General features: G+C 41.3%; 1 protein-coding gene across 2 annotated transcripts in view; it reads right to left on the bottom strand.

The window, feature by feature from the left end:
* Dnah5 (dynein axonemal heavy chain 5) overlaps positions 1–12,143 on the bottom strand; it is a 192,320-nt gene extending 180,177 nt beyond the window's left edge. For both annotated transcript variants that reach the window (XM_090332123.1, XM_090332124.1), the window contains exons 1-4: positions 12,080–12,143; positions 3,463–3,597; positions 2,539–2,623; positions 612–772 (exon numbers count right to left, since the gene is read on the bottom strand). In XM_090332123.1, coding sequence (XP_090188249.1) covers positions 612–772; positions 2,539–2,623; positions 3,463–3,597; positions 12,080–12,136 — 438 coding nt within the window. In that variant the 5' untranslated portion in view covers positions 12,137–12,143. The remainder of the gene's footprint in view (positions 1–611; positions 773–2,538; positions 2,624–3,462; positions 3,598–12,079) is intronic.
* Between the last annotated feature and the right edge of the window lie 1,362 nt (positions 12,144–13,505).

Raw genomic sequence — 13,505 nt, 5'->3', positions numbered from 1 at the left:
ATTTATTAAATTATGTAATAATGAGGCCCTCTTTATCAAAAGATTTAAAGATTTATGTCCTATTAATAGCTTGTTTTAAATGTTTTAAACAAAAAGCACTACTTTGTTACTTTACACTACTTTTTTTTTTTCACCAGGCACCAGTGGCTTGCTTATGCCTATAATCCTAGCTACTTGAAAAGCTGAAATCTGAGGATCATGGTTCAAAGCCAGCCCAGACAGAAAAGTCCCATGAAAACTCATATCTCCAATTAATACCTCAAAAAAACAGACGTGGAGCTGTGGCCCCAAGTGGTAGAGTGATCGCCTTAAGCAAAACAGTTCAGGGACAGAGCCCACTGTCTGAGTTCAAGTTCCACAACTAACAACAACAACCAAAACAGAAAGAAAGAAGGAAAGAAAGAAAGAAAGAAAGAAAGAAAGAAAGAAAGAAAGAAAAAGAGAGAGAGAAAGGAAAGGAAGGAGAGAGAGAGAAAGAAAGACAACTTTTTTCCAAAGCTTTCAAAGTAGTCTGGACTCCCATAACACACCGTGGTCTCTCCACAAGGAAGCATTCTTTGTGTGCAGTTTATATAATTTGGAGAAATGCACAATAGGCGATTGTCCCCTACCCGGTGGATGTTCTCCGAGGTGATGGCTTTGGAAGGGTCACACCTGATGAAGAACACACACACTCCAGTAAGAGCAGCATCTTTCCCCTCAGTCACAAACACCTTAGGTTTCCTCGTCTTTCCAGAAACAGGACCAACCCCTGCTGGAGCATCCACTTGCCCTGCAAATGTAAAAGAACTTCAAGATCACAAATGTTGTTTTTCTATCTACCAGTCACTTCTTGGATGAAGTTTCCTTGTTAAAAAGCTACCATTACTGTCTTGCCCCTATGCTTCAGACACTTAAGCCCCTTGCATATCTCAAGCCTGATTCCTAAGAGACGTAAAAACAAAAATCCTGCTTGATTCCAGATCACAGTTCATTTTAAATTTCTTGTTCCAGGGCACAGTGAGAAAACAGATGCTGTATTCCAGGATCTCTGCCAGGTACTCTGTCTGTATTATTAAAACTCACAATGTTTTGGACAATGTCACCTCTTCCCTTGACACTGTCCCTGACACTGACCAAAAAGAAATGTAGTCTTTGCCTGACTTATGTAACTGTAACCCTGTGATTTTTTTAGTATTTTCAAATAAATAAAATAAAACTCACAACCACCAGGAGGCAGTGTGCTCTCCCAGACAACTGGTGGGTGGCAAAGCCAAGGTCAAAGGCCATGTCTTAAAACCAACAGGGTCTCTACTTCTGCTGTGCTCTCCCCCACCTCCATCTATCTCTATCTCTCTCCCTCCTTCCCCTCCTCTCTCTTCTCTCTCTCTCTGAGCATGTTGTGGCATCTGTGTTTATATCCTGTTAACCTTCTTATTGCATGTGAAATTTACACAGGAAGGAAAGCTTAACCAAGTTCACAGAAAATGGTGTTCCCTTTCAGCTCATGTTTTGATCTGAGGTAAAAATCAAAACTTGTGCCTTTTCATTTGTCAATCAAAAGGTAATGAGCTTTCCGAGCACAAAATGTGACACTGGTAACTAAAGAAATGCCAGTCACTTAGGATGTGTACACATCTTTTCTTTAGCTGTTAAAAAATGTGTTTTGGTATTACATACCAAGATCAGTAACCACTTTCCAACTTTTTGAACAGGGTCATAAAAGGATATATATAATATTTGAATAAATGTATATTTAGTATGCCCCTGTTTGGCCATAAAAATGGTATTAACCAACCAGGCATAATGGTAACACTCGTAATCCGGCTGAGAACCAGGAATGATGGTAACACCTATAATCTCAAGAGGCAGGGACAGGAGACGATAAATTCCTCACCTTCCTTAGCTCTGTGGCAAGACCCTCTCTCAAAAAAAATTATATTAATCTACTTAAAATATAACATGACAAGCCATTTGAAACTACAAAAAAGATTTGCAAATTCTTCCTAAGTGAAAAACAACTAAATCTGTCATTCCACACTACATACTTAAATCAGAATCAGCAGAAAATACAATGAGAATTCACTGGGGAAAAAAATGGTTTTATGCTTATGGCAAGCATTTCTGTTATACAGTAAAAACAGATGCCTACTGGACATTTTAGAACAGAATCTCATAGAATGAACTAAGTATGAGAAAAGGAAGTCTCAAAATAAAATTATTATTCCCCTAGTTCTAGCACAGCAAATGAAATAAAGTGGGATCACAGTGGCTTTGCCCACCCTTCTCCACCCTTGTACTGGGTGAAGTCACCCTCTCCCCCAAGCCATTTCCACCACACCGGTGGCACCCACTGAGGTATGAGAAGCCTGGCTAGTTGCCCAACCGTTTTCTTCTTCATGACACTCAAAGACAAGTCTAATGACATTGCTGGGATATGTCTCACCATATTTAATTTACTTTTTTTTTTAGGTCCAAGACAGTACCTGCTGCTTTCATTCACTGGCTAGTGGTCTACCAACTGAGCTACACTTCCAGCCCCTCAGCATATTTCAATACCTGTTTCTGCCACCTCCACATCTTGATAGTAAAACATGAGGTGACGGAGGCCTCCAACAGCAAAAAGTTGGTCTATCCTTTCAATCTGGAGAAAGGAAAAGGCAAAATAATCACTTTGTTTGAATTAAAATCTGCATTTAAATCAGCATGGATGGCATTTTTTTAAAAGTACAATTGTTGTCATGAGTCTCCTTCAAACAGGCGTTTTATATCCAATGCACCCCACATAGAAGGGAGTTGTTTTCCCAACATAATAACCCCAAAGGAACAAATGTCTCACCACAGTGAAAAGTTAATTCAAAGAAGCAATGTAGAAATAGAAATATCTGCTGCATATGCAAATTGGAAAAAAGAACTGTTTTTTCATTTTTGCTAATTTTCTAGACTTCAATACAAGGGATTTTCAGTCTCCAGTCAGAAACCCCATTAGCCAAGTAGACATGACAGATATTTAAAGGCAGCAACTATGGGAATACATATGGCCATCTTCCACCATTTTAGTAGTCAACTGTCATAAAGTTAAGTATGTGTCTAGTGGCCAGACAAATAGAATCAGTGAATACATACATACATACATACATACATACATACATACATACACACATACACACATACATACAAACAACTCATTAGTAGTTCAGCTTGAGAGGAGCTTTTTCTCCTCAACCTCAGGTTCCTAACTGACATAAAAGTTCAGCCTCATTGGATGTCAAGACACAGGCCTTGCTGTTAGAATTTTGGGACTCAGACCATAGGGGCAAAAACTATCATTACATGGAGATGAAAAAAGCCCCCTGGATTCTGAGCCCCATTCACGTCAGAGAAAGCATTTTTTCCTCTAACACATCACACAAGATCCCACCAAAAGCTGGTGTCTAGAAACTGCTTGTGTGCTCCACAACTGAGTCAGAGAGAAAGCCACACCTGGTTCCCCTCAAGAATGGCATCCTCCACTTCCGCTCTGCTCAGGTCCACACAGGAAGCTACAATGTCTAGCAGGTAGGCATGCCTTCCGTCCAGATGAGCTCGCTTGGCTTCCTTCTCTTCCTTCAGTCTTTGCTGAAAGGAAAGGAATCAACCCTTGTTCTCAAATAGATTCATTCTGTAAACATTTCATACAATTGTTTTTTCTTTCCTGCCTCAGGGATTTGAGTAATAAGACAGCTTAATGGTAGCACTTTTTATGTAGAACCTTCTATTTTTAGAAGTACCACTGTGTTTCTAATGGAAATAAGGTGTGCTCGTTGTTTTGAAATTGCTTAATACAGATAAGCAACAAGACATAAAAATCATCTGCCATCCAGAAATTGCCGGTGCTAACATTTGTTCTAAATCTTCACGGACTTGCTTCTCTGCCCCTCGAAGCATTTCACAGCTACACAATAATAATTGCTTTGGTAATATTTCTTAGCTCTGTCATTAAAGTAATATTCTTCGGCCTTGTCTCCTATCTTTCTTGTTTGTCTGCTGCTTCCTATCTGCTCCTAGAGTTCACTGCTGAGTCTGGCTGCTCACTTCTTCACCACCAGTGGTTGGTGGTAATGAAATGTGGTCAGAAACCAGTGTTGGCCGTTTCCATGCGCAGAGCTCATACAAACATCTGCAAACATGTGCACACATCTGTATTTATATCACATCATAAAATTTGTTTATGTATCTCTGCCCTAACAATACATCGCTGCTGCTTTTTACTTTAATACAGATTGTTTCAACCTAAGTAATTACTGTAAAATATTCAACATGAAGGTACCACCGTTTACTCAACTATTTTTCCTTTGATTTGCAATTATGTTCTAATCCACTTCTTTAAGCACGATGCTTTTAATGTTCACCAATGATCCCTTCAGGGAGAAGGAACGATGGCTTCTGACCCTTCTATATCTCTTCTTTTAACTAAGAAACTTTTATTAAACTCTAAATATATGCCAGAGCTGTAATGAGGACTAAAACTCAGTAACCTCAATAAATAAATAAGTACATAAATACATACATAAATCATTCACAGATGATTCTTCAAAGGAGAATCAGACATATTGGCCCCCAATCCTCCTCTTCAGAGAAGAAGCAAAAGAGAGGGCCTCCTCACCTAGTGTAGGGCTAGCAAGAGGTGGCAATGGGATTAAGAAGAGAGCTTTCAAGCCTGGGGCCAGTGGTTCACACAGAAATCCTACATGCTGAGGATGCTGAGATCTGAGGAATGGGGTTTTGAAGCTAGCCCAAGCAGGAAAGTCCATTAGACTCTTATCTCCAATTAACCAACAAAAAGCTGCAAGTGGAGCTGTGGATCAAGTGATAGAGGCTAACTTTGAACAAATGAAAACCTAAGGGAAAGCACACAGACCCTGAGATCAAGCCCCAGTATTGGCGTGTGGAGAGAGAGGGAGACAGAGACAGAGAGAGAAGGAGAGAGAGAGAAACAGCACAAAAGAGAAAGAGATTGAGACCGAGAGAGAGAGCCTTCAGTGGAGGGGTTTAAGCCTGCATTGGAAGAACGCTGGCCAAGCTCCAAGGATTTGAGTCATTTCTTCACAAAGGTAAGGAGCCTAGGAAAACACCTGAAGGCACTCTGAATAAAAGGACTATGAAATCACAGTGGGAAAGGGGAAATAAGTCTGATTATAAAATATTGGGGTGGGAACACATTAGAAATCGTAAACATTATCTAGAGTCCACAGAGTCACTGATGAGTTTCAAATCAGGAGAGAGAGATGTTGAACTCCGCAGCACTGAGAAGCTCCTCACTGACAGCTTACAGAAAGTGGAAGCAGTCAGAAAATGGAGATAGCATGCCCAGGGACCGGGAAGAGTATCCACTGAATGAACTTTGAATATTCTAAATACAGACGGGCAGTGCACAGATGAGAGAGGCTGACCCACCACTGCAAATAAGAAGAAATGCAGATAGATATTCAGGCTCTCAATCTAGCACAATTGATGTTATAGGGCAGGGGCGCATTCTTGCACCAGTGCATGGCAAGAGCATTTGGCCTCTACTTTATAGATGCCCGCAGCTCCCCACCATTGAGGTCTGAGAGCAGAAAGTATCTTCAGACATACCAAAATTGTGGGATGAATGTCATATTTCACAGAGAACCACCAATATGACATAGTATAGATATATGTGCAAAACATAGTGTTACTCTAATGTAAAAACTACAATGTGAATGGTTTCTTTCAAGACACAGAACACAACCTGGAAAGAGGAGGGGAGAGTAGAGGCAGGCAGGGGATGGAGAAGAAAGAATGAGAGGAGAGGGAGAGTAAGAGGGAGAAGGAGAAAGGTGGGGGAAGGGAGAGGGAAATGGGACAAAGGAATGGGAAGAAGAGACTGAAAGAGCATTGCTATTCCTATTCAATTTAAATTTATTTCCCCAAACTTGAAGAATTACCTGAGAGACAGTCCAATCAAGAAAGAGGTAGAGGTTTAGGTTTTTAAAGAAAAATAAACAATTTACCAATATTCTAGCCATTTTTCTTAAAAAAAAAAAAAGGTCTTAGTACAAAGTCTAAAATCTACCAATATTCTTGCCATTTTCTATAAAGGTCTTGACACTAAGTCTACATGCCATAAAGTCAGACAGAAGAAAATGGAAGTTCATTTCCAAATGTCACTAAAACCAGAAAGATGCCTTGTTGTTTTGAACTGTTTTCTACCTTCTGGCCTGGAGACATAAAACACTGTCCTCAACTGATCCCTCTGAGTTTGTAGCAAATGACTGTAACAGCTTGAGAACACAGGGGTCAGCCCAAAACAAAACATGCAACAAAGGCTCAATGGCCAGGAAAAAAAAAATACAAGTAGGAACGTGGAAGATTCAAGATGGGGGGGGAAAAAACTACAGGCTTCCAAAGAAGACACTTAAATAAGATTCTCCCATCCAACACATTACTCCATGACCTGATTTCAAGAGATTCCATATGAAGAAATATATATATATATATATTGTAATGTCGGAAGAAAGAGATAGGTCCCTAAAACAGAACAGTAATTATTCTAATTTTTACCTGTCACAGAGGAAATTATCTTCCAAAGAAATTTTATGTATACAAAAAAAAGAATGATGAGCATGTTCTTAAAATAAAAGTTTTCCAAAGCTATTTTTCAAAGCATGTGAAGTTGGATATGTTCTTCCTTAAACTGTTCAGTCTCCTAGAGACATTCACGTGACCTCAGTCCTCACAGCTTGAGCTGTAGTTAGTCTCGGCCCACACTGACTTACTAAGCTGTCCTAGCATGAGAGAGGTTGTCTTTCACTAAAACAAAAAAAGTGAATAATGCCAAATAAGCAGTGGTCAGATCTATGCATGGCTGATCCATACGCTCAGCCCTGAGAATACCTTGTGCTCAGAGATGGCAGTAAGCAATCAGGTGAGTAGTTTTCTGAAGTTGGTTTCCCATACTGGCCTTTGAAACAAGTGGAACACTCAGAGACAGGAAACCAAAAGCGGGCCTAAGACAGCAGGTATGGTGACACACACTGTGTTCCCGTTATTCAGGAAACAGAAGCAAAAGGATTTTGAGCTTAAAGCCACCCAAGGATATGTAGTGAGATCCTGTCTAAATAATAATAGTAATAATTAATAATACTGTAATCAGGACTCTTAAACTGTGCATAGTCGTGTTCCCTGCTCCTAACTGTTCCTCTAGGGAATCTGCAGGCTTATGTCTGTACCCAGAAGATGACAAAAGATGAATTAACATGCCATCTTCACCTGTTATCATGCTGCATCATCTCTTTCTCTGCATCGTATTTCTTGCCTAATAAAACTTTTCTATCACTTTCTCTGAATTCTTCTCATGCCAGACACAAGGGTCCAAGTTGACTAGCTGCACTGAATTTCCAGGAACAACATGTCTTTGCAGACATATTGCTGGTGACCCTGATCAGGGGTGTGTAAGAGGGTGACTCCCCATCTTCCCACCCCTATGATAAACAATCAGTGGCTAAATTAACCGAGTGACTCATTACAAAGCACTCCCAAATAAGAGCTACATACATTAACACTGATCAATATGGAGCCATAATTGTGGAACAAAATTCAGCCAATAGGTCCTTGGTTCTGCAATGCTTTGGGAAACCCAATCTGTCTCATACACACGCATATATTTGCAGCATAAATAACTACATTGCTGAGCTGACATCACATTTAAATGTGTTAAATCATAGACACTGAGGGAAGTGGTTGACTTATTCATTTCTGCCTCCCTCCTTGTCCTCTAGCTTTTTCCTTTTAACCCACAAGGTACACTTCCTCTGGCAACACTCCAAGATGCTCTTTGGCCCATCCAAATGTCTTCTGTGATTGGCTGGGAGGACTCTTTCACTCCTCATGTGCTCTGTGATTGGCTGGGAGGACCAAAGGTGAGAAACCCTGCACCTTTAACCACTGTTTTCATCTTGCCTTGCCTTCCCCTGCTCTTTTCTCCAGTCTATGAAGGGCCACAGCTGTTGAGGCAGCTCTGTGCTTCCTTCCTGTATTAAGAGCTCTTCAGTGAAGTGGTTACCTGAAGAGACAGAGACTCCAGCCTGGCTAATCGGCTTCCTGCAGGTGCCTGTTGAAGCCCTCCTTTACTGAACAGAGCCAACCTCCCCCTCCATCGCCAAGAGACATGCTTACACAGAGAAGGAGCTAATTTCCTGTCCAACAAGCTTTGGGGGTTTCACTAGGGTTTTCAAGCCTCTCGAAATCTCATTGATTAATCGCCCTCTCTGTCAGTCTTCCCAGACAAATAAAAGATTTTCTCTTTACTATTTAGTAGGTATAAGCTTTTCACCAAAACCAACGCAAAACCTGTTGGAGGGGTAACTCCATTACCACAGCCTCCCTTCTCACCACTTTCCATCATCCAGATTCTAATTTAAAAATCTGTTTCCCACGCACCCAATTCCTGAACTGCAAGTGAGACTTAGTGTAACTTTGCATGGCCCGGGTCTGTACCTCACCCCCCAAAAAAAGACTTAACTGGGCAGGAGTGGGGCCCAGACACTCAAATGGGCAGTCATGTCCAAAGACTCAAGGTGAAAAGCGGGTGTAACTGATGAGTATCACCCGGTCAAGCTCACTGGGGAGTGAGTTGATACTGCGTAGAGAGACAGTCTCCATATTGTACCTCTTGCACAACTATAATCTTTGGAGGCTCAGGGATACAAAATTCTAAAGTCATTTGTCTTCCACAGCCCCAAGGAAAGAGCTTTGACTGCTCCATGTGAAAGGTTACTGCTCAACACAAACAAGTCCGGGCCTGATTAACAGAGAACACTGGAACCAATTTACCCATTTTGCGAGAGAATAACAAAAGTGACAGCCTTTCAGCTTTCAAAAGACATCGGAGAGGGAAGGTCCTTTGTGTCTTGGTCTCCAGTACACACCTTCCTGCAAACAAGGGCTGGCCTCCCACAGCGCCTGTTCACAGGGAAAGAGGTGTGCCTCCCCCACAGCTCTCCCCAAATAAGAACTGCGGGTTAGAGACACCTGGGAGCAGACTAAGGTTCCAAGAGCAGCCACCTTCTCCTGCATAAATACAAGCACCAGTAACAATCTGTACCCAAACGGATGAATTTTAACAATCAACAGGAACATCATGTATCTTTCAAGTTGTTCCTTTTACCTTAAAGTCAACAAAAGTGTGGGTTTTCCTTTCAAGTTAGGGAACTAAGATAAATGAATAAACTCTATGTGAGGGAAGGAAAAGAAAAACAGAATCATCAAGTCCCATCAGGCCATTAGAATAACTATACAATTACAACCTAGTACTTGCAGAAAGAAGACAAACATCAGTTATGGACTATATTTTGCAACTGAATACATGCAGAATTCATTTCTTTCCTTTTTGATTTTTGGGATTTTTTTCTTGAGAAACATTTGGATTGGTTTTACAAGGTGAAAGAGGAATATCTTGCCTTTTTTAAACTCATAGAGCTATGGTAAATTAGGTTATTATTGGCATGAATATTTGTGGATAAAGCCAATTATTATTACTGTAACCTACTTAAAATATAGTATTATTATAGTACTAGTTCCAGGCCAAACTTAAGTAAGCTTAGGCCTATAGTTTTTATGTTGAGTAGATTTAGAACCTGTTTATTTCAGGTCACAAAGTTATTATTTAACAATGTGAGTGCACTAACTAGAAAATGAATATTGATACAATATACTGTAATATTATCAAGGTTACTTCTTTTACTGTCATACTTTAGTGCAGTGACTAAAACTAACACTCAAAACACATAAATGAAACCTCCAAATACTTGAAAGGTAGCTTAGATTAGAAGAACCTAATTTATTAATTACACCCAAGGATTACAATTGCTACTTTACACTCTGTAATAAAAAGCAAAAGCAAAGAAAAATTCAGGTATGTGAAAAGTTTAGTCCATGGAGGGGATGTAATCCCGACCCTCCAGGAACTCATGCTCTGGAGAGAAAGAAATTGTAGACAAATGTCATTTCACTGCAGGTGTGCATCAGGACTCCATCAAAGCCCAATGAGAGTGTGCAGGGAGGGAAGCTCGTGCTTCCCTCTGAAGTGTCAGAGGGGCTTCTCAGAGGAGGCCTACAAGGAGGAAGAATTGTTGCTGGCAGATGAACCAAGAGCCTGGCTGAAAGACTGTTCCCTAAGAAGGATGCATGGGCTTGGGGAAATTGAGGCAGGTGGTAGAGTACTCAGAAAGTGCAGAGCATTCTCTCTGCAACACATTCCCCCCCTCCCCCACTCCAAGCCACAACCAAGCTCCTTGCTCAAGTTCAAAAGGAATTATAGGCCAGTGTGAAATCTTAAGACCATTTTCTCCTGACCCTAATTGACAGTAGAAATTGCAATGCCCTCTGTATGCATTTATGGTAGAAAATTCTGCTGCAGTGGCTCTGAGCCCATTCTTCATTCTTCACTGTGACTCCGAAGGCACAGCCTTATATTTGACCATCCATGTGGATGTGACTCATTTCCCAACACATAGAAGGAGAGGAGGAGAGGCTCAGAACCTAGAAATGTTGAAGCCTAGACTCTGCCTTAACTAGCTCTATGGACCAACTATCATTTGCAGGTTTGAAAGAATGTATTGAATGTGGTTTAGGCCTCAGGAAAACATCTTCCCAAAAGATGCTGCATGAGAAGATTCCCATGGTACAACTCCTTTGAACAACTCATTTAACATTTAACAAACTGAATACCATTAAGCAGGAGCATATGTTGGGATGGAAGGTGAAACCAAGAGGAGGGGGCAGATGAATGGAGAGGGGAAGGGGCGAAATATAGTCATAAGTCAATATACACGTGTGAAAATGGAACCAGGAACAATGAGAGGACAGAGGGATTGGGAGAGATGGAGGAGAATGAAGAAAGCTCGGACGTTGGTCAAGATGCATTGTACTCACAAACCAACACGTTAAACTAAAACCTCTTTGTACAACTACTTAAAGATCTTTAAAAAAAAAAAAAAAGACCCATATAGAGGCTGGGAGTTTGGCCTAGTGGTAGAGTGCTTGCCTCACATGCACAAAGACTGGGGTTTGATTCCTCTGTACAACATACATGGGGGGGGGGGGGGGGGAAGCCGGAAGTGGTGCTGTGGCTCAAGTGGTAGAGCTCAAGCCTTGAGAAAGTCCAAGGACAGTGCCCAGGCCCTGAGTTCAAGCCCCAGGACTGACAAAAAAAAGACCATATAGGATAAGGCTAAGCAAAATGAACTCCAGGATATGAAACAAGAGGTTTATCTTTGTGGTTGTTACTTTTAATGTACTATGTGAAGTTATTTCTTTTCTCATTTTTCCCCCTTATGGTTTATCCCCTGTTGTTATTGTATCTGACTTTGGTACCTGGTGTATTGTATATACTTTTATTTGTTTGTTTGAAATATGGAAGGGAAGAGGAAAAACAGAGGATGAGACAAAGGACAAAGGATGAACCAGTGTAATAACGATATTCATGACAGTATGTTTGAAATGAACTCTACAATTCGGGGTGGAGAGTAGGAGAAAAACATGGGAAGGAATATCAGTGTTCAAGAGGTAATGTATTCACTCCCATACAAATATAACTGTGGGGGCCGGGAGTTTGGCCTAGTGGTTAAAGTGCTTGCCTAGCATGCATGAAGACCCGGGTTCAATTCCTCGGTACCACATACATAGAAAAAAAGCCGGAAGTGGGGCTGAGGCTCAAGTGGTAGAACTCTAGCCTTGAGAAGATCCAAGGACAGTGCTCAGGCCCTGAGCTCAAGCCCAGGACTGGAAAAAACAAAACAAAACAAATATAACTGTGGCCCCTCTATATATCACCCTGATAATAAAATAAAATTTTTAAGATACTGCTTGAATTTCTACATATGGCTATGAATTAGACAGCACCGTGCAGAGGGCCAAAGGCTACAAATCTTTCTTTATCCATAATATCATCATGTAGGCGTATGCACCGACCAGAGTTAGGAAGCAAACACAGTTTTCAGACTCACTCCTGGGTCTCTGCCCACCTGAATACTAGAACTACCAAGGATGCAAATCATAAAGGCACTGAGGAGTCCAAGAACAGACCCTAGCTGCTTACCGTTAAAACCCGGCTGACACTCTGCTTCCACAGCTGTCTCCTGCCAATTCTGAACATCACAGCTATCTGTATACTAATGGACAGGCCAGAGCCAACTCTTCCAGAATGTTCTTCTAACTTCCAGGAGATCTAATTATCCAACAGACTCTCACACAAGTCCCTCGTAAGCTAGAATGTAACTTTTTTCCAGTCCTCATTCGAATGTATTTCTCACCACACTGACAAGAATGAATATGAAAATTCTGCCTGCGCCGCTCAGCTTCCTTCTGGAGCTGTTGGCCTGGGGCCTGTCCTCTGTTCCAAAACTCCTTGTTGTTAGGGTAATATTGTTTACACCCTGTACAGTTTAACCTCAACCTTTAATCATGTTTCTCAAACAATCAAAGCCCTTTCACTGCCCATTGCGCCATAACTTTTGATGTGCATTGAATTCTATACACTGCTCAACAATGAGCTTTGAGTCAATAGAGATGCTTAAAGAATTTCTTTGAACACTGAGAAACTTGAAACCATATCACAATAGAAAGCCACAGCTTTGAATATATTGCTCAAGAAATTCAGTCTTACTTGATCTAAACAACTTTGTGTGCACAATGAACTGCCAGCATTGTGACTAATTGTGACTAATTGCTCGATAGGCTAATTGTGACCCCAAGGAGATATTTTCTCCCCTGGTGAAGAACAAGCAGCTATTTCATATGCAAATAGCAAACAGTGTCCATAAATTACTCATGTTCATACAGTTGCACACACACAGAGACCAAGGCAATTCATTCTGTGTGGCTAAACATCTTGATCATCTTCGTTGTAATGACAAGGTGAACCAACACTGCCCAGGGCTTCACCAGGTCTTTCGCCTGGGCAAAGGCTGAGAGGGTTGAATCTGGGATTTAGTCCTAGGAATGCAAAGCCCAGCAACTCAAATTTGATCTGATCATCCAAGGCTAGTTAGGGCAGGAAAAGCCTTGAGTCACCCTCACCAGAAACTGACTGCAAAGCCAGGGGGTTCATTTGGTGTCTGAATGTGGGGAATTTGCTATTTCACAGCCAGTGCCTGGGGTGGCCCCATATGTAGTGTTACTAGAAAGACAACATTTAGGCCTGAATATTAGTTGAGCTTTAGTACAATATCAGGTCTGGACTTTCTTTATTTTATGCTAAGAAAGCTTGGCAGAGTTTTATTGGGTAGGTAAGCAAACAGACAAGCAGACAGAAGCAGAAAGACAGGGGGACGCTCGAAGAGAGTGTGGGTACTGTCAAAGGGAGAGAGACACCTGTTCTAGGTTTCATATTTGTAGGGGGGGGGCTGTGTGTCAGTCCCCACACACATCCCTCCTTTATCCCTCCATTGATGAGCTCTTTGGGGAAATGACTCACAGAAATTGGGTCTGTTCTAAGGAACTGCCTTAGAAAGAGAAAAGAGAAC

The sequence above is a fragment of the Megascapheus bottae genome, chromosome 4 (assembly GCF_031878675.1).
Source record: "Megascapheus bottae isolate mThoBot1 chromosome 4, mThoBot2.hap1, whole genome shotgun sequence".
Lineage (NCBI taxonomy): Eukaryota > Metazoa > Chordata > Mammalia > Rodentia > Geomyidae > Megascapheus > Megascapheus bottae.
Note: the sequence above shows the minus strand (reverse complement) of the source record. Positions and strands in the feature narration are given on the sequence as shown.